Source organism: Mobula hypostoma, chromosome 18 (genome assembly GCF_963921235.1).
Source record: "Mobula hypostoma chromosome 18, sMobHyp1.1, whole genome shotgun sequence".
Taxonomy (NCBI): domain Eukaryota; kingdom Metazoa; phylum Chordata; class Chondrichthyes; order Myliobatiformes; family Myliobatidae; genus Mobula; species Mobula hypostoma.
Window position 1 is genome coordinate 2,451,796 of NC_086114.1, and position 25,944 is coordinate 2,477,739.

At 42.7% G+C, this 25,944-nt stretch overlaps 1 protein-coding gene across 1 annotated transcript in view; it reads right to left on the reverse strand.

The window, feature by feature from the left end:
* mtg1 (mitochondrial ribosome-associated GTPase 1) overlaps positions 1–25,944 on the reverse strand; it is a 32,885-nt gene that overhangs the window by 5,329 nt on the left and 1,612 nt on the right. Inside the window, exons 2-9 of the mRNA XM_063070313.1 lie at positions 24,666–24,732; positions 17,683–17,785; positions 15,822–15,908; positions 13,616–13,672; positions 9,530–9,620; positions 8,267–8,328; positions 5,093–5,189; positions 4,018–4,099 (exon numbers count right to left, since the gene is read on the reverse strand). Of these exons, the coding sequence (XP_062926383.1) occupies positions 4,018–4,099; positions 5,093–5,189; positions 8,267–8,328; positions 9,530–9,620; positions 13,616–13,672; positions 15,822–15,908; positions 17,683–17,785; positions 24,666–24,732 (646 nt within the window). The remainder of the gene's footprint in view (positions 1–4,017; positions 4,100–5,092; positions 5,190–8,266; positions 8,329–9,529; positions 9,621–13,615; positions 13,673–15,821; positions 15,909–17,682; positions 17,786–24,665; positions 24,733–25,944) is intronic.

Here is a 25,944-nt window from a genome sequence, read left to right on the forward strand (position 1 = left end):
GCAGAAAAAATAAACGGGCAGACTATTATTTAAATGGGGAAAGAATTCAAAGTTCTGAGATGCAACGGGACTTGGGAGTCCTCGTACAGGATACCCTTAAAGTTAACCTCCAGGTTGAGTCAGTAGTGAAGAAGGCGAATGCAATGTTGGCATTCATTTCTAGAGGAATAGAGCATAGGAGCAGGGATGTGATGTTGAGGCTCTGTAAGGCGCTGGTGAGACCTCACTTGGAGTACTGTGGGCAGTTTTGGTCTCCTTATTTAAGAAAGGATGTGCTGACGTTGGAGAGGGTACAGAGAAGATTCACTAGAATGATTCCGGGAATGAGAGGGTTAACATATGAGGAACGTTTGTCCGCTCTTGGACTGTATTCCTTGGAGTTTAGAAGAATGAGGGGAGACCTCATAGAAACATTTCGAATGTTGAAAGGCATGGACAGAGTGGATGTGGCAAAGTTGTTTCCCATGATGGGGGAGTCTAGTACGAGAGGGCATGACTTAAGGATTGAAGGGCGCCCATTCAGAACAGAAATGCGAAGAAATTTTTTTAGTCAGAGGGTGGTGAATCTATGGAATTTGTTGCCACGGGCAGCAGTGGAGGCCAAGTCATTGGGTGTATTTAAGGCAGAGATTGATAGGTATCTGAGTAGCCAGGGCATCAAAGGTTATGGTGAGAAGGCGGGGGAGTGGGACTAAATAGGAGAATGGATCAGCTCATGATAAAATGGTGGAGCAGACTCGATGGGCCGAATGACCAACTTCTGCTCCTTTGTCTTATTGTCTTATGCCACCATATACAACCCTCCGATGCATTTACGTGTGTACATTCACAGTAAATACAAAGAAACACAGAGTCAATGAAAGACTGCAAACAAGGTGGACAAACAACCCCTGTGCAAAATTCTATAAATTGTGCAAATACAAAAGGAAGTAAGCTCAAAATAATAATAAATATGCAATAAATATCAATAACAAGAGATGAGAAGTCCTTGAAAATAAGTCCAAAGGTTGTGGGAACAGTTCAGTGATGGGGCAGGTGAAGTTGAGTGAAGTTATCCCCTCTAGTTCAAGAGTCTGATGTTTGTGGGGTAATAACTGTTCCTGAACCTGGTGGTGTGGGTTCTGCGGGAGGTAATAAGCCCATAAGACATAGGAGCAGAGGCCATTTGGCCCATCAAGTCTGCTCCGCCATTCAATCATGGCTGAGTCTTTTTTCCTATCTCCTCCTCAACCCCATTTCCCGGCCTTCTCCCCTTAACCTTTGATACCATGTCCAATCAAGAACCTATCAATCTCTGCCTTAAGTACATGCAATGACCTGGCCTTCACAGCTGCATGTGGCAACAAATTCCACAAATTCACCACCCTTTGGCTAAAGAAATTTCTCCACATCTCTGCTTTGAAAGGGTGCCCCTCTATCCTGAGGCTGTGCCCTCTTGTCCTAGACTCCCCCACCATGGGAAACATCCTTTCCACACCTACTCTGTCTAGGCCTTTCAACATTTGAGAGGTTTCAACGAGATCCTCCCTCATCCTTCTGAATTCCAGCAAGTAGAGACCCAGAGCCATCAGACATTCCTCGTATGATAACCCTTTCATTCCTGGAATCATCCTTGTGAACCTCCTCTGGACTCCCTCCAATGCCAGCGCATCTTTTCTAAGATGAGGGGCCCAAAACTGTTCAGAATACTCAAGGTGAGGCCTCATCAGTGCCTTATAAAGCCTCAGCATCACATCCCTGCTCTTGTATTCTAGACCTCTTGAAATGAATGCTAACATGGCATTTGCCTTCCTCACCACCGACTCAACCGGCAAGTTAACCTTCAGGGTGTTCTGCACAAGGACTCCCAAGTCCCTATGCATCTCAGATTCCCGGATTTTCTCCCCATTTAGAAAGTAGTCCACATATTTATTTCTACTACCAAATTGCATAAGCATGCATTTTCCAACATTGTATTTCATTTGCCACTTTCTTGCCCATTGTCCTAATCTGTCCAAGTCCTTCTGCATCCTACCTGTTCCCTCAACACTACCTGCCCTTCCACCAACGTTCGTATCATCTGCAAACTTGGTAACAAAGTAATCTATTCCATCATCTAAATCATTTATATACAACATAAAAAGAAGTGGTCCCGACACCAACCTCTGCAGACCATCACTAGGCAACCAAAAAGGATCTTTTTATTCCCACTCGCTGCTTCCTACCAATCAGGCTGACTTGAGGATCGAGGCATACGACTGTGATGCCAAGTCAGAGCATGGCATGTTTGAGGAGAAGTGGTCAGAGGGAAGTCGAGGCATGTTCGAGATGGAGATGGATAGGAATTGTTTTGGAGCCTGTCCACCTAAACCGAGGTTGGATCGATCTAAGCGCCGGGCTGCTTTGGAAAGGTTGGGTGCGAGCCAAAACGTGGTGGCAGGGTCCAGGCTCAGAGTGTTGATGCAGTGGGGCCTGGGTCCTAGTGTGGGGGACAATTTAAACGCCAGCCTAGATGCAAGGGTTGGGCCAATTCTGCTCATTACTCCGCTGTCAGCTAAGGCTGTGAGACTGTTCTGGGCTTTGTAACAAGTTGCTCCTCTGAGGGATGAACTGAGACTGACGCAATGGACCTGCTCTGGGCTGCATGTCTATGGACTTAGTTTTGTTCTGAATCCTTTTGTTTGCATGACTTGTGTTCTTTTCCCTCTCCCTGCACATTGGGTGTGGTCTTTTTTTAAAATTGGGTTCTTTCGGGTTTGTTTTGTGGCTGCCTGTAAGCAGACGAATCTCAAGGTTATATATCTTATACATACTTTGATAATAAATGTACTTTGAACATAGGTTGCATAATGTGTACAGTTTCAATCCCAGATTACAGGAAAGGTGTGACTGAACTGGTGAAAAGCACTGAGATTTAAAGAATGTTGCCAGAAATGGAAATTGTATGGTGAGGCTCTTTTTGAAATGGGAGGTCAAAGAGAAACCCAGCTGAGGAGTACAAAATTATGAGGAGATTGGAAGGTTCTGTTTCTATCAACAAAGGGCACATGCAAAGATTAGAGGGAGCTCAGGAAAGTCTTTCAGCCAGAGGGTGGCAGGGGTCTGGAACTGACTGCCCAAAAGGTTAGAGACAGAAACCCCTATCACACTTTAAACACATTTTGTGAAGAGCTGTCACCTGGAGGGCTCCTGCTTGAAAATAGGATTAAGCTGGTTTGATCTTTCTCAGCACAAAAAGGATGAACTGAATGGTCTCCTGCATTGTCAATTTTTTATGATTTGATGCTGTTTATATTCTAGTGTAATAGGACAGCAAAAATGTCACATAGGACTCTCAGGGATCTGGAAGAGGAATAGTAATATCAGAAAAATAGATGGTCAGTTGCAAATCAGATGTTAATATCTTGCACTCATTTACCTGTGATGGGCTATCTACATACAGAGAAATTTTACACAGCAAAGAAATTGGGAAAGGGCAGTGTGGTTCATATTTATCATTAATGAGACAAGTAACATTTCAATGGGGAAACAACTTGAATTTTCCTTTTGCTTTCAATTGACCCTGACAATTGAGGAAGAAACATTGATTTAATCAAGAGTCAGAATTGTAAAAGCCCAAATAACCAAAGGTGATTTGTTTATCCAAAGAGAAAACATGACATCTTACTTTGACAAACATCCATTATACTACTCTATACGCTAGTTTGGAGGCGCCACAGTAGTGTAGCAGTTAGCGCAACACTATTATTGCTCAGAGTTTTGGAATTCTGAGTTCAACTGAGACATCATCTGTAAGGAGTCTATATGTCTTCCCCATGGAATGCGTGGGTTTCCTCCGGGTGCTCGGGTTTCCTCCGGGTGCTCTGGTTTCCTCCCACAGTCCAGAGACTGTACCAGTTAGTAAGTTAATTGGTCATTGTAAATCATCCTGTGATTCGGCTAGAATTAAATCAGGGATTGCTAGGCGGTTATTTAGCACAAATGGAGACATGCTGAACAAAATGAACATGCTGAAAAATAGTATAAAATGATACTTACTCGAACTTCTGATGCTTATTGAGAGTGAAGAGTAGATAGTCCGCAATTACTTCCTCTCCTACCAAATGGTCTAATATTGTTCCTGTGGGAAATCCAATACAGGACTATTGCATTGAAGGAAAGAAAAATATTGCATCCAAAACTATGTTTTGTAACCTCAAAACATTTTAAAGCTGAACTCAGATTTATTTCTGAAGCAAGGCCAGCAGCCAACGTTTATGTGGTGCCACCAAACAACAATGATTTGAAGTCAACTATCTTGGTTCCATTCACTCTGGTATTGATAAGATACAATGAGAAATTCCTTTGTTGTTATTTAATTAGTGCATAGGATCCTTAACACTGGTGGACCCATGAAAAGATCAGACAGGGATCTTTGTTTTCATGGATCTATCCATCAGGAATGCACTTTGTATTGCATAGGATCAACTTGATTATGATATCAAATCTCAGCAGTAGACATTTGAATTACCAATTGACTGTGAACCAACAATAACACAACACAAGAACAGAAGGCATAGGTGCAGTATTAGGCCATTCTACCCACCAAGTTTGCTCCGCCATTCTATCAAGGCTGATTTATTATCCCTCTGAACCTTATGACCTGGCCTTCTCCTCACAGCTTTTGATGCCCTGACTAATCAAGAACCTGTCAACCTCCAATTAAATGTATTCAAGGGCTTGGCCTCCACAACCATCTGGGGCAATGAATTCTACAGATTCACCACTCTCTTGTTAAAGAAATTCCTCCTTATCTCTGTTCTAATTCTGACGCTGTGCCCTCTGGGCCTAGACTCCCCGACAATAGGAAACATTATCTCCATATCCATTTTCCCTAGGTATTTCAATATTCGATAGGTTTCAATGAGAAGTTTGGATAGTTACAAGGATGGGAGGGGTACGGAGGGCTATGGTCCAGATGTAGGTTGGTGGGAGTAGGCAGAATATCATTTCAGCATGGACTAGATAAGCCAAAGCTCCTGTTTCTGTGCTGTAGTACTGTACTATTCTAACAGTTATTCGTTTACTATCATCAGTGTTGATGTAGTGTGCCAGGTCCATGTGTAGAACATACCACAGAGTGCCAGCTTCAACCCAACTTCCACGCTTTCAATGTGAGGAGAAAAGACACCAGGAGTATCTAATAAAAATACGACAGGTCTCTCGCAAACCTGCAGAAACACAGAACATTCATAACTTCTTTTACCACTATATTACCGGAGGACATCTAAAGGTGATGAGAAAAATGCTTGTCCTAGATTATTGGCTGGACATATTAAAACGACACCCTCCGTTGTAAAATAACCATGACTGCTTTTGCCAGTGTCAGCTGATGTTCTGCATTTTACCAGGAACTGAGAGGCCTCATCATTAATCATGTGGTACTAATCTGTACTGAAGAGGGTGGGGTAGGTCTGTTTCAGGGACTCTTTCCCCCTTCCCTGCCATAAAGATACAAGTTAGGTTTATAAATCAGTTTGGTTATTGGATATTCAATCCCAGTTTAACCTAGTTAAGAACTCTTCCGGAAACTTCAATCCAGAAATAACTTGTGGGTCTAAAAATCAGGATTGATGCTAATCAAATATTAAACATTAAAATACAATGTAAAATATACAACATGTGCAAGATAATATGAAGCATAGATTGAGTGGACAGCCATTTTCCCATGGCAGAAATGTCTAATATGAGGGGTCATAATTATGAGGTGATTGGAGGAAAATATGGGGGCAGGGTGTCAGGAGTAAGTTTTTCTTACACAAGAGTGGTGGGTGCATGGAATGCTCTGCTGGGGTGGTGGTAGAGGCAGATACATTACAGACATTTAATGAATTCTTAGATAGGCACATGGATGATAGAAAAATGGAGGACTATTTGAGAGGGAAGGATTAGAGCTTGGTTGTGGGGTAAGTTAAAAGTTCAACACGATATTGTGGGCCAAAGGGCCTGTACTGTTGTGTTCTTTGCTTGGAAAGTCATCCTAACAATATTATTTTAAAGGTAAACATGAATGACAGACAGCTACTTTGGAATATCAATTTTATATAATGCTGTACCAGTTGAATACAGATTTTCAAGATCTCTTAATTTAAGACCCATCAGTATTTTGGTCAACTACATTCTTTTAAACAAAAAATGGATTGATGAAGAAGGTAGCTAATTCCAACCAAATCTGATCTAGGGACAGACCTGTTGAAATATTTTCCAGAAGATAGAGTGGGGAGTCAAGAGTGGACAGGGTTTCACTGCAGCGGTGCAGCTTCTACCAGCGGAGGGCTCAAATATACTTCACAGCAACGATGCCTATACTATTGTAAATGGGTCTGGACCATCTCCCTTAAACAACCACTGATCCAACTTCTAAATTAACAGAGGTAGACTGGAGTGGTAGCTGCTACATTTCCCGGGTAAGGTGAAGATGTACTTTTTGTTTGCATGTGATCCAGAGCTAAAAATTCATCCAAATGGGCTAGATTAAAGCAGATTAAGCTCTCACACCAGCACTCAGGTAGTTGAAGTGTTGCACACGTTTCAGGCCAAAACCCTTCATCAAGACTCATGAAGGGTTTCAGCCTGAAATATCGACTGTTTAATTCCCACTACAGATGCTACTTGACTTGGTGAGTTCCTCCAGCAATTTGTGGTGATGTACGTTACCAATATATGAACCTGAATGTAGGAGGTAAGATAATTAATTTTGCCAATGATGATGTATTAGTACCAATATATGCACGTGAACGTAGGTGGTATGATAATTAATTTTGCCAATGGATAATGAAGAATGCTATATCAGGCTGAAGCAAGACATGGATCAGCTGGAAAATTAGGTGGGGTGTATAGGCAAATGGAGGTCAGGTAAAGGTAGGACACGTACAGTACAGGTATGTGTCGCTTAAAGTCCACGATACGTTCTGTGAAATCGGACGTTATGTGATTTGGACGTTGTGCGGACACCATTATATACTTCGCAAACCTATATGGAGTACTGCAGTGTACCTGAATTGACTAAATCCATGTCATTAGCAATTTCTCCATATCTGATATAGGTCCCTTTCGCATTTTCGTGAGCCTTGTAGTTTTCAGTGAAGCCAATCCTTTAACAGCTTCGAGAATTTTTTCTTTGTTTTTCAGGATCGTCGTGATTGTCGAGTGCGACATGCTTAAATCCCGAGCAATAGCATTCACTGGTTTTCCACCTTCATATTGTTTAATAACCTTTTGTTTCACTTCCAAATCAATACTTTTCCTTTGCCTCTTGCTGCTGCTATCACTAGGAGTGGTTTTGCTGCGTTTGGAAGCCAGGATGCACTTTACGGTAATATTTTCGAAAGAAAATTAAACAGAGAGATAACGCTATTCCACTCAAGAGACGCGCGATACACAGGATTGGTTACATCTGCTACGTCACATTGTCTGATCGGGACTATGGACGTATATGTGATCGGACGTTGTTCGAATGGACGTTAAGCAGCGCACACCTGTAATTGGACGGACACTGGGGAAAGTTGATGAATAGAGAAACCTAGGGGTCCAAGTCCATAGTTCCCTGAAAGTGGCAACAACGTGTGACAAGATGATGAAGGTGGTGTGTGGCATGCTTATCTCCACAGGTTGGGGCATAAGATATTAATGTAGGGACATTACGTTGCAATTTTACAGACCACCAGTTAAGAAGCACTTGGAATATTGTGCCACCACACTAAGAAGGATGTGATAAACACAAGAGATTCTGCTGATGCTAGAAGTCTTGAACAACACACACAAAAGCCCCTGCACCAACCCGGCTGCTGAGACCAAGTCACTGGCTATATTTAAAGTGGAAGTCGATGGGTTCTTGATTAGTAAGGGTGTCAAAGGTTATGATGAGAAGGCAGGAGCATAGGTTGAGGACTTCCAGACTTCAGGGCAGTTCCCTCTCTCATCCCAACAACCTGACACATTGGACAGTTTTAAAGGCAAAGGTTACTGTAGGTTAGCCTTCCAGATCCACTTCCCCGCCTCCCTTGTGCTTACACTCCCCACCCCTGTAATGCTTATGCACTACATGAGTATAAAAGATGAAGGGTGCTGTGCAATATGATTTCTGTTTCTATTTGAGACATTGGCCATAAATGAGCCACTAATCCAATCAGTAATATGCATCAATGCCTCATCAAGTATCCTGTACGTATCTGGGAATGAACAGCCAAAGGTTGCCCCCAAAATACCAGCTACAACTATCATTGTTTTCAAGCTCCCTTATATTTACCTGAATCTTTGTGAGGACAGCTCTGGTAATCCCTGGCACACCACCAACCCTGGATGCCTTGCCTAAAAAAAAAGGCAAAGCCTTTAGCCCTTCAGCAATTGACTGTCTATAATAGAAGCAAAACTGTGCTCTTCAAGAATTCCGTAAGGCACACACACTCAGTGGCAGCAACACAATGGAGACATGGCCAAGAGGTTCAGTTGTTGTTCAGACCAAAAGTGGGGAAGAAATGTAATCTAAGTGACTTAGACTGTGATTGTTGGAGCCACATGGGGTGGTTTGAGTATCTCAGAAATTGCTGATCTCCCGAGATTTTCACACACAACAGTCTCTAGACTTTACAGAGAATGATGTGGAATATAAAAGACTTCCAGTGAGTGGCAGTTTTGTGGGCAAAAATGCCTTGTTAATAAGGTCAGATGAGAACAGCCAAACTGGTTCAAGCTGACAGGAAGGCGACAGTAACTCAAATAACCACATGTTACAACAGTGGTATGCAGAAGAGCATCTCTGAACGCACATATTGAACGTTGAAGTAGATGGGCTACAGGAGCAGGAGACCACACCGAGTTTCAATCCTGTATCTAATGAAGTGGCCACTGCATGCAAGTATTACAAGATTAAACTGTGCTGAGAGAAAACAAATAATGCTCTGTTAAATGTCATCAGAATGGTGACCTCCATCATGAGGTTATCACCACTCCATTTCTGAAGTTTCGTGTGTAATTTAAAGATTGGCTTTATTTATCACGTACATTGAAACATACAGTGAAATGCATCATTTACATCAAATCAAATCAGTGAGGATTGTGCTAAGCAGCCACAAGTGTCACCACACTTCCACCACCAACATACAAACTCACTAACTCTAACCCGTTCGTCTTTGGAATGTGGGAGGAAACCGGAACACTCAGCGGTCAGGTGGAGAATGTACAACCTCCTTACAACAGCAGCAGAATTGAACTCCTGGTTGCTGGGACTGTATTAGTTTTACAGTAGCCACTACGCTACGTGCTGTCCATGCTTCGAGTAGAGAAGCCAGTTGTATATGGCCTTGAGTCACAGATGGACAGCATTGGAATCAGCCATGCTGTCCTCACTTGGGCTCAGTATCCTTGGTCCTGGTGCTCAGTAACTTTGTGAAAAATCTGACAAAATAATTGACTGTTTATTCACCTCAGAAAGGAGACTGACAAACACCGTTTTCTCATAGATTCAAACAGTTTTGTGTCCATTCAAGTGGTTTGTGTAAATACAACGTACCTTTCTTTAAATACATTCTTCGCATGGCATTAATGAGGGATGACTTCCCGACGTTTGGTACACCAATCACCATCAAACAATACTCCATGTTCTAAGGGGAAACAAGGTAAATGGGAATATTTCTCATTACCAAGTGTTCTGAATGACCCAGTATCCAAATGATCATGCTTGTACATTCTACATTACCTACCAATTTTATAAAAGACAGACATAGTTAAGACAGAGATCCACAACACTGGTGACCTGTTAGGTATAAATTCTAAACATTTATCAATCTCAAGAACACGCTATTCCCTCAAGTAATCCAACTCTCTTTTTATAGAGTTTGGCCTCATTTTAAACCTCCCCAAAGATTTTGATTCCTCTGACCTGACAAGCAAATATTTTCTAAGATTTATTACCCTTCCAGATTATAAAAAACTTTAGAGATGGAAAATAGGGCGCTATGGTAGTGTGGCAGTTAGCATGATGCTACTACAGCTCAGGGTGTTGCATTCGGAGTTTAGTTCCAGTGTCCTCTGTAAAAAAAATGTACATTCCATCCCTTGTGTGCGTAGATTTTCTCCAGGTATCCAGTTTCCGACTATAGTCTGAAGATGTACCAGTTAGTAGGTTAACTGGTCACCGTAAATTGTCCTGTGATTAGGCTAGAGTTAAATAGGTGGGTTGCTGGGCGGTGTAGCTCGTTGGGCCAGAAGGGCCTGTTCCACACTGTATCTCTAAATAAACATGTAAACTCTGTCAGAGGGGCCTGTTCCGCACTGTATCTCTAAATAAACATGTAAACTCTGTCAGAGGGGCCTGTTCCGCACTGTATCTCTAAATAAACATGTAAACTCTGTCAGAGGGGCCTGTTCCGCACTGTATCTCTAAATAAACATGTAAACTCTGTCAGAGGGGCCTGTTCCGCACTGTATCTCTAAATAAACATGTAAACTCTGTCAGAGGGGCCTGTTCCGCACTGTATCTCTAAATAAACATGTAAACTCTGTCAGAGGGGCCTGTTCCGCACTGTATCTCTAAATAAACATGTAAACTCTGTCAGAGGGGCCTGTTCCGCACTGTATCTCTAAATAAACATGTAAACTCTGTCAGAGGGGCCTGTTCCACACTGTATCTCTAAATAAACATGTAAACTCTGACAGGGGAAAAAGCCTTTTAACCCATAACTTTGATGCTGATGGAAAAGGCTATCCCACCTTCCAGTACTGGGACTGAAGCCCAGTCAGTAGTAGTTCTTCAAATACACATCCAAACCTCCAGAACACTTATATTTATTTTATTTAGAGATAAAGCACCGCAGCCTGTCGCCAGGTGCAGCGATTTGCAGCTGTCTCTTCCCAATTGTCCACCCTGATATCAGCAGACTTCAGGTCACGTTTACAAACGTCCCTGTAACACAGCCCTGTATCGCTGCACCTGGCTACAGGCTGTACGTACAGGCATTACCAATGCAGAGGAAAAACGAACTCGGCTGTGGTTGGACAGAAGAAAGAGAAGGAAAGCTGTGGCAGTGACTACCCAGCCGCAGCCACCAGCCTTCGTGTGCAGCAGCTGTGCCAAGGACTGCCGCTCAAGAATCGGCTTATTCAGCCACAGCCGACTCTGTTCAACACCCAGTTGAGTCCTAAACCGGGTGCATCCATTGTGTACTTAGACAGACAGAGCCATTATTATTATTAAAGCACCGCAACAGGCACTTCCGCGCCCTTGAGCCTACAACGCCCAATCATACCCATGTGACCAATTTACCTATAATCCATACGGCTTTGGAATGTGGGAGGAAACTAGAGCTCCGAGAGGAAACCCATGCAATCACTGGGAGAATGTACAAGCTCCTTACAGACAGTGGCGGGAACTAAACCTGAGTTGCTGACATGGTAATAGCATTACACTAACCACTACATTATTGTGTCGCCTTTTAAAATTGTTGAGGGTTTCTACCAACCACCCTTTCACACAGTGAATTACAGAACCCTGTGCAGCTGGGTTATAAAGATTTTCCTCATCTTATCCTAAGCCTTGTACCAATTACTTTAAATTTCTACTCCCTATTTTTGACCCTTCTGTAAAAGGAAATAAATCCATTCCATTTATACTGATTCCTCAAAACTTTATACATTTCATTCAAGTTTCCCCTCAACCTCCTCAATTTCAAATAAAACTTATCTGACTTTTTTGCTCAGAACTTGGGAGCCGAGAGGTAATGTTGCAGCTATATAGGACCCTGGTCAGACCCCACTTGGGAGTACTGTGCTCAGTTCTGGTCACCTCACTACAGGAAGGATGTGGAAACCATAGAAAGGGTGCAGAGGAGATTTACAAGGATGTTACCTAGATTGGGGAGCATGCCTTATGAGAATAGGTTGAGTGAACGTGGCCTTTTCTCCTTGGAGCAACAGAGGATGAGAGGTGACCTGATAGAGGTGTATAAGATGATGAGAGGCATTGATCGTGTGGATAGTCAGCGGCTTTTTCCCAGAGCTGGAATGTTTGCCACAAGAGGACACAGGTTTAAGGTGCTGGGGAGCAGGTACAGAGGAGATGTCAGGGGTAAGTTTTTTACGCAGAGAGCAGTGAGTGCGTGGAATCGGCTGCCGGCAACAATGGTGGAGGCAGATACGATAGGGTCTTTTAAGAGACTTTTGGATAGGTACATGGAGCTTAGAAAAATAGAGGGCTATGGGTAAGCCTAGTAATTTCTAAGGTAGGGACCTGTTCGGCACAACTTTGTGGGCCAAAGGGCCTGTATTGTGCTGTAGGTTTTTTATGTAACTACTATTTTGCAGACAGCATCGCTGTAAATCTGCTCTACCCCTGCTCCAGTTCAATTACGTTATTTCCTACAATGTGGTGAGAAGAACTGCATGTCAAGCTGTGGCTAAACCCGTGACAAAGTTCAAGTATCACTTCCCATCTGCTGGAGGAACTAAGCTGCAACCTACAGAAGGGTTTCCAGAGTGGATGTGGAGAGGATGTTTCTTATAGTGGGGGAGTCTAAGACCAGAGTGCACAGCCTCAGAATAGAGGGCTGTCCCTTTAGAACAGAGAGCAGGAGCAGGAATTTCTTTAGCCAGAGGATGGTCAATCTGTGGAATTCATTGTCACAGACGGCTCTGAAGTCAAGGCCGGTTGACCTGAGCTGGGTCTGTGAATCTCTGAGTCTAATGCAGATGTTGAAGCCCAATGTCTACAAGCGTGACAGAAGCCTGCAAGTGAGTCCAGAGAAGGCTCACAAGAATGATTCCAGGAATGAAAGGGTTAATGCATGAAGAATGTTTGATGGCTCTGGACCTCTACTCGCTGGAATTTAGAAGAATAAGGGGCAATCTCTTTGAAACCTATTGAATATTAAAGGGCCTAGGTAGAGTGGATGTGGAGAGGATGTTTCCTATTGTGGGTGAGTGTAGGACCAGAGGATATAACCTCAGAATAGAAGGATATTCATTTAAAACAGAGATGAGGAAGAATTTCTTGAGCCACAGGGTAGTGAATCTGTGGAATTCAATGCCACAGATGGCTGCAGAGGCCATCACTGGGTATATATAAAGCAGAGTTGATGGGTTTCGATTAGTCATGGTGTCAAAGGTTATGGGGAGAAGGCAGGAGAATGGGAGTGAGAAAGATAATAAATCAGCCATGATTGAATAGCGGAGCTGACTCGATGGGACAAAACTCGATACACACTCACATCGAAACATGGTACCCAAGTGATGCGTAATATTAAGTGGTGTATGAATGGTTTTATGCATATGATTACTATTAATCATTATTTTAAAAATTAGAGATACAGTATAGTGACAAGCCCTTCTAGCCCAACGAGCTCATGCCACCCAATTACCCCCATGTAACTAATTAATCTACTAACTTCTACGTCTTTGGGATTTGGGAGGAAACTGAAACACCTGGAGGAAACCCATATTGACACAGGGAAAACGTACAAAATCCTTACAGACAGCAGAATTGAACCTGGGTCACTGGCTCCATTATAGCATTATGCTTTATTGGCATTATTAATGTGCATTAGTTTGTGACATCAAAGTACCAAATTATATATCATAGACAATAACATATACATTTCCTTACCTCTGTTCGATGATACCGGTTACTTTTCTGAATGAGGTCTATAACAGTGGGAACAATCTACCAATCATCCAAAAAAGCAGTAATTAATGATCAAATCACAAACTCATCAAGAGAAAATACTTTTATACTTGGAGAAAGAACACATTTCTATTACTGTCAAACAGAGGATTGACAGGATTTACTACTGTAAAAAGAGGATCTTCATAGCAGTCATACAGTCCATTCTCACGTACGGATGCGAGACGTGGACACTCACCAAGACTAAGCGAAAGTCTCTAGATGGTTGCTATACACGAATGCTCCGGATAGCTCTTGATGTGAGTTGGCAACAGCACATGATGAATGTTGAGCTCTATAACAACCTACCGATGCTCTCCACTAAAATCAATACGAGAAGATTGCAACTAGCGGGGCACTGTCTACGCCACCCCGAGCTACCTGCCAGCCTAGTCATCATATGGGAACCCAAGCACGGGAGGATGAACCCTGGGCACCCTCCCAAGACTATGGTCAACACAGCGGTGCGGCTAATGTAGATAAACTGAACACACTGATGAGGGAGAGGGAGAAGTGGAGAGTCTGTCATCGTGCCCGACGCCGGCCCCCTAGGCCTGAGTCGACGCAGTAGTAGTAGTAGTAGTAGCAAACATCAAACTATTGTGTCTGAACTGGGACTGGGATGGGTGCCAACTAACTTCCTATAATTACTCAGGTTCTAATAAATAAATTAGGTTAACAGTTTTTACAGTTCTTACTGATTTAATAGCTCAGTTACAACTGTATGGTCCATGTTAATGCAAAACATGAATCGAGGTTGAACTCAGCCTCAGTTGAGCCAGCATCTGTTCACCATTTGGTTCAGGTGTGAGATTGCCTCAAGGAGATGGGACACATTCCTTAAGCTTTGTATGGTGATAATTCTTCTGCAGCAGAGCTAACATTTAATTAACACACGCAAAATGCTGGGGGAACTCAGCAGGTCAGGCAGCACCTATGGAGAAGACCTGGTCCTGATTAAGGATCTTGGCCTGAAACGTCAACTGTTTATTCCTCTCCACAGATGCTGCCTGACCTGCTGAGTTCCTCCAGCATTTTCTGTATGTTACTCTTGATTTCCAACATCTGTAGAACCTCTTGTGTTTTAACATTTAATTAGTTATAAATTTGAAAATAGTTTGAGCACTTTACTTTTGACAATTGTAACCTTCACGTCTGCATTCTTTCAAACACTAATTTCACCAGCATAATGACAGATCACTAGCACTGTCATGCGTTTGTGAAATACCTACAGGTAGGGGTCCGCTTCTCTGACTGGAGAATGGTGATATCAAAGATATTGTGCTAGAACAATGCCAATCCCAGTCAGGGAGCAATATTAAAACAGCATTCATTTCTCTATAATTAAGTAAGGAAATATCACAACTGTCACTTTGAAATGTGAAGCACTTATGGAATCTGTTTCTAGAAACACCAGGATTCCATTTGTGCAGCAGTGGAAAGGATGAAGCGGCTTCAGGTTTCTCGGTGTCAACATCTCCGAAGATTTATCCTGGGCCCTATGTATTGATGCAATCACAAAGAAAGCATGACAGCTTATTTCATTAGGTGTTTGAGGAGGGTTGGTATATCACCAAAGACACGCACAAATTTCTAGTTTTATTGTTCTGACTGGGTGCATCACTGTCCAATATGGAGACACCAATGCACAGGATCAGAAAGAGCTGCAGAGGGTTGTAAACTCAGTCAGTTCCATCATGGGTACTAGTCTCCCAAGCAACAAGAACACCTCCAAAAGGCGATGCCTCAAGAAGGCCTCATACATCATTGAAGACCCTCACCACCTAGGACACACTCTCTTCGCAATACTACATTAGGGAGGTGGTACAGGAGACTACAGGACACTCAACATTTTAGGAACAGCTTTTTCCCCTCTGCCTTCACCACTTTGCTCTCTTCTTGCATTACTTTTTTCTTGATATTTATTATTATAACTTAATAGTTTTTTTTAACGTACTGCTGAAACAAAACAAGAAATTTCACGACATACTGTATGTCAGTGATAACTTGATTCTGACTGATTGACATCATTTTAAATCTGCACATAATCGGGTGAATATCCTAAACAGCTCCACAAATACCGTTAATGGGGAACTCCTGATGGAGTAAATTGAATTCAAGTCAATTCAAATTCAGTTGAAGAACTCACTTGTTTTATGTGTACATCCCTGTCCTGTAAGCAGTTTGTGAAGAGGACATTTTGGACTCCTTGTTCTTCCAATTGCTTCAGAATTCGCTGAAGAATAAACAAAAATATTAGGTCCTACTGACAAAATCTTGTGTAAAGAATACCCTTTTAAAAAATGATTGACTACATAATTACTATGACTCAATTCATTTTTGCCCCACTGAGGTTGGGTGAGACTAGAACTCGAGGTCATGGGTTAAAGGTGAAAGATGAATTGCTTAAGGAGAACATGAGGGGGAACCTCTTCACTAAGGGGGTGGTGGAGAGTGTGGAATGAGCTGCCAGCGAAGTGGTGGATGCTGGTTCGATTTCAACATTTGGATAAGTACATGGCCGCGAGGGGCATGGAGGGGTGTGGTCCAGGTGCAAGTCGATAGGAGTGGGCAAATTAAGTTCAGCACAGACCAAATGGACCAAAGGCCTTCTTTGTGTGCTGTAGTGTTTTATGAATTATACCTGAGTTTTATAAAATATAAATCTAACATTTGACAATTCTTAATTCAGACATTTTTGTAATCAAGACCAAAAGTTTAGAAGTCATGTTTCTAGAATTCAGCTTTGAAGGACATAAGAGTGGCCGGATATTTGAAATGTATTCTATAAATGTAGTTATTTTTAATAAATATTTTTTTGAGAAAGAAAAACTTGAGTCCCACTCTTACATTGATTTGAGAATCTGGAAGAGTAGCTTTTTAGCATTTATGGTACAGCACAAGAATGGTTAATATAGTACAATTCAATGTCCAAAGTATCCATGAAACTATCTGTCTGAAACTCATTACCCATGCAATTCCTTTCCAGATAGAATAATGATCAAGAAGTCTCAAAGTTCAAGAAAGTTTCTGTATTGACAGTACTGCAGAAATTATTTTGTGGTGCAGCTGTACCACAGCAAGGTTAATGTGACCCTGATGATTAGATAAGCAGTTCCTGATACACTGACAATCTTTTGGCATTCTTCTCATAATGTGAAGACAGCACTTATGTCACCAGCCTCCATTAGAAACAAGAAAAATGTAGTACAAAAGCACTATCAGGGCATAGCATCACAGAGTAGCATGTTACTTGCTGGTTGATGTAGTAAAATTTTCATTGTCTGCAGATGAATGTCTGTAAGATCATAAAGACACAGGAGCACAATTACAAGAAAATCTGCAGATGCTGGAAATTCGAGCCACACACACAAAATGCTGGAGGAACTCAGCAGGTCAAGCAGCACCTATTGAAGAGTAAACAGTCAACATTTCGGGCCAAGACCCTTCATCAGGAGCAGAAATAGGCCATTCAGCCCATTTAATCCACTCTGCCATTCCTGATTTATTGTCCCTCTCATCCCCATTTTCTTGCCTTCTCCCCACATCTTTTGACAGCCTTGCTAATCAAGAACCTATCAAGATCTGCATTAAATATACCCAATAACTTGGTCTGTGGCAATGAATTCCCATGATTCATCATACCGTGGCTAAAGAAAATCCTCTTTAACTCTGTTCTGAAGGAATATCCTTCTATTCTGAGGCTGTGCCATCTTGTCCTAGACTGACCCACTAAAGGAACCATCCTCTCCACATCCACTCTATCTAGGCTTTTCAATATTCAAATATCGAATTATTTAGAAGAATAATTCCCCCTATTCTTCTAAATTCCAGCAAGTAGACCAGTTAAGGCATTACTGCTCTGGGCATAAACTGCAGGGAGAAAGGGAAAGTTGGAGATAATTCACAATGAACTGCTCTTAAATTTGACTCCCACTTAGAAATACAAGTACTGGGAAGTAACGTGCAGCTATAGAGCTGTTTCCTGCTCAGTGTGCTAGTATACAGACCTGTTTATCTGTTAGATCAGCTATGTCCATTTTGTTCAGCACCAGCAGATGTGGTCTAACATTCAACGTCTCCTTAAATACAGGATTGCGTCCAGATAAAGGAATGTACTGACGGAGGTTAAGGATTACAGAATTTTATAAAATTAGTTTTATCTGCCACATACAGTGAAATGTGTCATTTGTTAAATGTTCAGGGCAATATTGTAGACTTTCAGTATTGTACTGTGTTGTAGTATTCTTCCTTTGGGTGCTCCAGTTTCCTCCCACAGTCCAAAGGCACATCAAATAGTAGGTTAATTGGTCGTTATGAATAGTCCTGTGATTAAGCCAGTGTAAATGTATGTGGGTTCCTGGGCAGTGTGGTTCATTGGGCCAGATGGGCCTATTCTGTGCAGTATTTCTGAAATAAATAAATAAATAAATATTTGTTAAAATTATTTATGGTAATATTATTTCAGAGATATTGATCACAATTCTATCTCCTTTACCATAGCATTGGACAGCCAAGTTAGGTAAGTGTTTAATTGGAGTAAGGGGAAAATATGAAGATATCAGGCAGGAACTTGGAAGCATAAATTGGGAACAGATGTTCTTAGGGAAATATACGGCAGAAACGCGGCAAATGTTCAGGGGATATTTGTGTGGCATTCTGCATAGGTACGTTCCAATGAGACAGGGAAAGGATGGTAGGGTACAGGAACCATGGTGTACAAAGGCTGTTGAAAATCTAGTCAAGAAGAAAAGAAAAGCTTACAAAAGGTTCAAAAAACTAGGTAATGATAGCGATCCAGAAGATTAGAAGGCCAGCAGGAAGGAGTTTAAGAATGAAATTAGGAGAGCCAGAAGGGGCCATGCGAAGGCCTTGGTGGACAGGATTAAGGAAAGCTCCAAGGCATTCTGCAAGTATGTCAAGAGCAAGAGGATAAGACGTGAAAGAATAGGACCTATCAAGTGTGACAGTGGAAAGATGCGCATGGAACCGGAGGAGATGGCTGAGGTACTTAATGAATATTTTGCTTCAGTATTCACTACGGAAAAGGATCTTGGTGATTGTAGGGATGATTTACAGTGGATTGAAAAGCTTGAGCATATAGACATTAAGAGAGAGGATGTGCTGGAGCTTTTGGAAAGCATTAAGTTGGTTAAGTCTCCAGGACTGGATGAGATGTACCCCAGGCTACTGTGGGAGGCGAGGGAGGAGATTGCTGAGCCTCTGGCAATGACCTTTGCATCACCTTCCCTTATTCAAGAAAGGGAGTAGAGATAGCCCAGGAAATTATAGACCAGTGAATCTTACTTCAGTGGTTGGTAAGTTGATGGAAAAGATCCTGAGAGGCTGGATTTATGAACATTTGAAGAGGCATAATATGATAAGGAATAGTCAGCATGGCTTTGTCAAAGTCAGGTCCTGCTTTACAAGCCTGACTGATTTTTTTGTGGATATGACTAAACACGTTGATGAAGGAAGAGCAGTAGATGTAGTGTATATGGATTGCAGAAAGGCATTTGATAAGGTACCCCATGCATGGCTTATTGAGAAAGTAAGGAGGTATGGGATCCAAGGGGACCTTGCTTTGTGGATCCAAAATTAGCTTGCACACAGAAGGCAAAGAGTGGTTGCAGATGGGTCATATTTTGCATGGAGGTTGGTGACCAGTGGTGTGCTTCAGGGATCTGTTCTGAGACTCCTTCTCTTTGTGATTTTTATAAATGACGTGGATGAGGAAGTGGAGGGATGGGTTAGTAAATTTGCTGATGACACAAAGGCTGGGGGTGTTGTGGATAGTGTGGAGGGCTGTCAGAGGTTACAGCGGGACATGGATAGGATGCAAAACTGGGCTGAGAAATAGCAGATGGAGTTCAACCCAGATAAGTGTGAGGTGGTTCATTTTGGTAGGTCAAATATGATGACAGAATATAGTATTAATGGTAAGACTCTTAGCAGCGTGGAGGATCAGAGGGATCTTGGGGTCCAAGTCCATAGGACACTCAAAGCTGCTGTGCAGGTTGACTGTGTGGTTAAGAAGGCATATGGTGTATTGGCTTTCATCAACCATGGGATTGAGTTTAGGAGCGGAGAGATAATGTTACAGCTATATTGGACCCTGGTCAGACCCCACTTGGAGTGCTGTGCTCAGTTCTGGTCACCTCACTGCAGGAAGGATGTGGAAAATATAGAAAGGGGGCAGAGGAGATTTAGAAGGATGTTGCCTGGATTGGGGAGCATGCCTTATGAGAATAGGTTGAGTGAACTTGGCCTTTACTCCTTGGAGTGACAGAGAGGATGACAGGTGACCTGATAGAGGTGTATAAGATAATGAGAGGTATTGATCGTGTGGATAGTCTGACTAGAGGCTTTTTTCCTAGGGCTGAAATGGCTATCACAAAAGGGCACAGGTCTAAGGTGCTTGGAAGTAGGCATGGAGCAGATGTCAGGGTAATTTTTTTTTAAACGCAGAGTGGTGAGTGCGTGGAATGGGCTGCCGGTGACGGTGGTGAAGGCGGATACAATAAGGTCTTTTAAGAGACTCCTGGATAGGTACATGGAGCTTAGAAAAATAGAGGGCTATGGGTAACCCTAGGTAATTTCTAAGGTAAGTGTTTTAAACACTGCTCGGGGAGAAGGGTCTGCACTGCGCAGGCGCGTGACGTAGCGCATCAAGGTTTAAAAAGCAGACCACCATATATAGCGGCCATCGTCGGAGAGGGACGGCTTTGGCTCAAATGGCTTCAGCAACAACAGGCAGAGGCCGGGGTAGGTTCTGGTAAGTTTTCTGTTCAGGTTCTTTAGAGTAGAGAGAATGCCAAGCAGGATGTTGGAATGCTCCTCTTGCAGGATGTGGGAAGTCAGGGAGCCCTCCGGTGTCCCTGAAAACGACACCTGCAAGAAGTGCAACCAGCTGCAGCTCCTGACAAACCGCGTTAGGGAACTGGAGCAGGAGCTGGATCACCTGCGGATCATTCGGGAGAATGAGGAGATTATAGATCATAGCTACAGGGAGGTAGTTACGCCAAAGGAGCAGAGGACAGGAAATTGGGTCACTGTCAGGCGAGGGAAGAGGAAAGGGCAGGCAGAGCAGGGTTCCCCTGTGACCATTCCCCTCAACAACAAGTATACCGTATTGGATACTGCTGGGGGGATGACTTACCTGGGACTAGCTGCAGTAGCCGGATCTCTGGCACTGAGTCTGGCTCTGCAGTGCAGAAGGGAGGGTGGAAAAAGAGGAGAGCGGTAGTGATAGGGGTCTCGATAGTTCGAGGTGCAGATAGAAGGTTCTGTGGTCGTGACAGAGAATCCAGGATGGTTTGTTGCCTCCCAGGTGCCAGGGTCAAGGATGTCTCTGATCGATTGCGTGACATTCTGAAGTGGGAGGGTGACCAGCCAGATGTCGTGGTGCACATCGGTACCAATGACATAGCAAGGAAGAGTGAAGAGGTCCTGGACAGTGAGTATAGAGAGCTTGGTGGGAAGTTGAAAAGCAGGACCTCAAGGGTGGTAATCTCAGGATTGCTACCTGTGCTAGGTGCCAGTGAGGGTAGGAATAGGATGCTCTGGAGGAGGAACAAGTGGCTGAGGAACTGGTGTAGGGGGCAGGGTTTCAGATTTCAGGATCATTGGGACCTCTTCTGGGGCAGGTGGGACCTGTACAAGAGAGACGGGTTACACTTGAACCACAGGGGGACCAATATCCTTTCAGGGAGGTTTGTTAGTGCTATTGGGGAGGCTTTAAACTAGATTTGCAGGGGGATGGGAACCAGAGTGCCAGAGCTGACAGTGTGGCTGGGGTGAAAATAAATGATGTTGCAAGTTTAAGCAAATCCGCTGATAGAAAGGTTGTGAGTGGTAAAAATCTTCTGAGGTGTATATATTTCAATGCTAGGAGTATTGCGGGGAAGGCGGATGAGTTGAGGGCATGGATTGACACGTGGAATTATGATGTTGTAGCAATTAGTGAAACTTGGCTACAGGAGGGGCAGGACTGGCAGCTTAATATTCCAGGGTTCCGATGTTTCATATGTGATCGAGGCAGAGGAATGAAAGGTGGGGGAGTAGCATTGCTTGTTAGGGAAAATATTACAGCAGTGCTCAGGCAGGACAGATTAGAGGGCTTGTCTACTGAGTCCTTATGGGTGGAGCTGAGAAACAGGAAAGGTATGGCCACATTAGTGGGATTGTATTACAGACCACCCAATAGTCAATGAGACTTGGAAGAGCAAATCTGCAGAGAGATAGCAGGCAACTGCAGGAAACATAAAGTTGTGGTGGTAGGGGATTTTAATTTTCCATACATTGATTGGGACTCCCATACTGTTAGGGGTCTAGATGGTTTAGAGTTTGTAAAATGTGTTCAGGAAAGTTTTCTAAATCAATATATAGAGGGACCAACTAGAGGGGATGCAATATTGGATCTCCTGTTAGGAAACAAATTAGGGCAAGTGACAGAAGTCTGTGTAGGGGAGCACTTTGGTTCCAGTGATCATAACACCATTAGTTTCAATTTGATCATGGACAAGGATAGATCTGGTCCTAGGGTTGAGGTTCTGAACTGGAAGAAGGCCAAATTTGAAGAAATGAGAAAGGATCTAAAAAGCATGGATTGGGACAGGTTGTTCTCTGGCAAAGATGTGATTGGTAGGTGGGAAGCCTTCAAAGGGGAAATTTTGAGAGTGCAGAGTTTGTATGTTCCTGTCAGGATTAAAGGCAAATTGAATAGGAATAAGGAACCTTGGTTGTCAAGGGATATTGCAACTCTGATAAAGAAGAGGGAGTTGTATGAAATGTATAGGAAACAGGAGGTAAATCAGGTGCTTGAGTGCAAGAAAATACTTAAGAAAGAAATCAGGAGGGCTAAAAGAAGACATGAGGTTGCCTTGGCAGTCAAAGTGAAGGATAATCCAAAGAGCTTTTACAGGTATATTAAGAGCAAAAGGATTGTAAGGGATAAAATTGGTCCTCTTGAAGATCAGAGTGGTCGGCTTTGTGCGGAACCAAAGGAAATGGGGGAGATCTTAAATAGGTTTTTTGCGTCTGTATTTACTAAGGAAGCTGGCATGAAATCTATGGAATTGAGGGAATCAAGTAGTGAGACCATGGAAACTGTACAGATTGAAAAGGAGGAGGTGCTTGCTGTCTTGAGGAAAATTAAAGTGGATAAATCCCCGGGACCTGACAGAGTGTTCCCTCGGACCTTGAAGGAGACTAGTGTTGAAATTGCGGGGGCCCTGGCAGAAATATTTAAAATGCCGCTGTCTACGGGTGAAGTGCCGGAGGATTGGAGAGTGGCTTATTTTGTTCCGTTGTTTAAAAAAGGATCGAAAAGTAATCCGGGAAATTATGGGCCGGTGAGTTTAACGTCAGTAGTAGGTAAGTTATTGGAGGGAGTACTAAGAGACAGAATCTACAAGCATTTGGATAGACAGGGGCTTATTAGGGAGAGTCAACATGGCTTTGTGCGTGGTAGGTCATGTTTGACCAATCTGTTGGAGTTTTTCGAGGAGGTTACCAGGAAAGTGGATGAAGGGAAGGCAGTGGATATTGTCTACATGGACTTCAGTAAGGCCTTTGACAAGGTCCCGCATGGGAGGTTAGTTAGGAAAATTCAGTCGCTAGGTATACATGGAGAGATGGTAAATTGGATTAGACATTGGCTCGATGGAAGAAGCCAGAGAGTGGTGGTAGAGAATTGCTTCTCTGAGTGGAGGCCTGTGGCTAGTGGTGTGCCACAGGGATCAGTGCTGGGTCCATTGTTATTTGTCATCTATATCAATGATCTGGATGATAATGTGGTAAATTGGATCAGCAAGTTTGCTGATGATACAAAGATTGGAGGTGTAGTAGACAGTGAGGAAGGTTTTCAGAGCCTGCAGAGGGACTTGGACCAGCTGGAAAAATGGGCTGAAAAATGGCAGATGGAGTTTAATACTGACATGTGTGAGGTATTGCACGTTGGAAGGACAAACCAACGTAGAACATACAGGTTTAATGGTAAGGCACTGAGGAGTGCAGTGGAACAGAGGGATCTCGGAATACAGATACAAAATTCCCTAAGAGTGTCGTCACAGGTAGATAGGGTCATAAAGAGAGCTTTCGGTACATTGGCCTTTATTAATCGAAGTATTGAGTATAAGAGCTGGAATGTTATGATGAGGTTGTATAAGGCATTGGTGAGGCCGAATCTGGAGTATTGTGTTCAGTTTTGGTCACCAAATTACAGGAAGGATATAAATAAGGTTGAAAGAGTGCAGAGAAGGTTTACAAGGATGTTGCCGGGACTTGAGAAACTCAGTTACAGAAAAAGGTTGAATAGGTTAGGACTTTATTCCCTGGAGCGTAGAAGAATGAGGGGAGATTTGATAGAGGTATATAAAATTATGATTGGTATAGATAGAGTGAATGCAAGCAGGCTTTTTCCAGAGGCAAGGGGAGAAAAAAAACCAGAGGACATGGGTTAAGCGTGAGGGAGGGAAAGTTTAAAGGGAACATTAGGAGGGGCTTCTTCACACAGAGAGTGGTGGGAGTATGGAATGAGCTGCCAGACGAGGTGGTAAATGCGGGTTCTTTTTTAACATTTAAGAATAAATTGGACAGATACATGGATGGGAGGTGTATGGAGGGATATGGTCCGTGTGCAGGTCAGTGGGACTAGGCAGAAAATGGTTTGGCACAGCCAAGAAGGGCCAAAGGGCCTGTTTCTGTGCTGTAGTTTCTTTGGTTCTATGGTAAGGACATGTTCGGCACAGCATTGTGGGCCGAAGGGCCTGTATTGTGCTGTAGTTTTTCTGTTTCTATATTGCATTATGTGTTGTATGTGAGTTATATGCATATTGGTCTGGGGGTACATTGTGTCATTTGGCGGGATACATATATATGGTTGAATGACGATAAACTTGAACTTGAATTACGCATGTCTAATTCTCCAGATGCCTAAGTTTCCTAGTAGCTTTTGGGTTAAACCGTTTGAAGGGCTACATTGTTAAAGGATATTCGTGCATCATGAACTTCAATCATACAATCCACTTTTTTCAGACTGGCTTGCATCTTTTTCAGGCCTGGATAAAACACAATAGGGTCAACCTTCAGCACAGCAAGCATGGTTTTATCACATAAAAAAAGGTACCTGCATCCCAATCATCTATACAGAAATTAATTATAATTCATGAACTCATTTACATGGTAAGAAAAAACATTTCTTAGACAGAATCATATAAAATCATAGGTCCTTCGCACTGATTGTGATGTTTGTCTACACGGATCCCTTTACCTGCATTAGGCACATGTTCCCTATGTCTTTCCTATCCAAGTACATGCCCATTAGATGCCTTTCTAATGACAGGTGTGTGGACTTCGCAAAAATGTGTTTTTCCGCATTTATTATAGCAGAAGAAACGTGAAAACTTATCTCCCAACACTGGTTCGGAGTGAGAAAGGAGAATGGGTCACCTCAAACACTCTCAACTAACTCCAGAGATCACTGCAGTGAAACAGCAATGATCCCACACACTTAAACTGTATGATGCTTATCCAAGTAGCTGCTGTGAAGGCACATTTGATTAACATTTGCATTTATGACTCTGGATTAAGCCCACATACTCTAGGCTGACACTGGCAGCTGACCAGTACTACATCATTGAGGAGTTCAAGATTCAGTATTCTTTATTGCCAGTCCTCAGTACACGAGTGTAAAGGAGAACTAAATGATTGTTACTCCGGATCTAACGCAGCATCAAAAAACACAATAAGCATAAAGAACATAGAAAGCAACAAAAAAACCACAATAAATATAAATACAAAAGCAATCCTAAATCCTATATCAAACAGGCCACCCAGAACAGTACTTAATTTGCCTAACAGCACATTCTGTAGCTGACAACAAAATATAACTAAAAAGCAAAATGAACTCTCTCTCAATGCTGACAATTTTCAAAAAAACAAGATACTTGCAGGTCAGTTACCAAAACAGTTGTCATTTTGTGGGCTGCTCAGCATCTGCAGAATCTCCTGTGCTTACATAGTACAAAATAAAGTGTCACACTTACAGAGATGGAGCAGTGCAGGCAGGCAGTAAGGTGCAAGGGACGATTGGGAGGTCAATGGGACCAGCATGCAAAGACATCTTGGTGTGTGTGGATGAGTTAGGCAAAGGGTCTGTTTCTACACTGTATATCGTCACTATTCAATAATGTGCTGAGGATTTGCCAGAACAGGTTGCTCCTCAAAATCTAACCTACCCTGAATAGTTTGTCATATCTTCATGTGATATA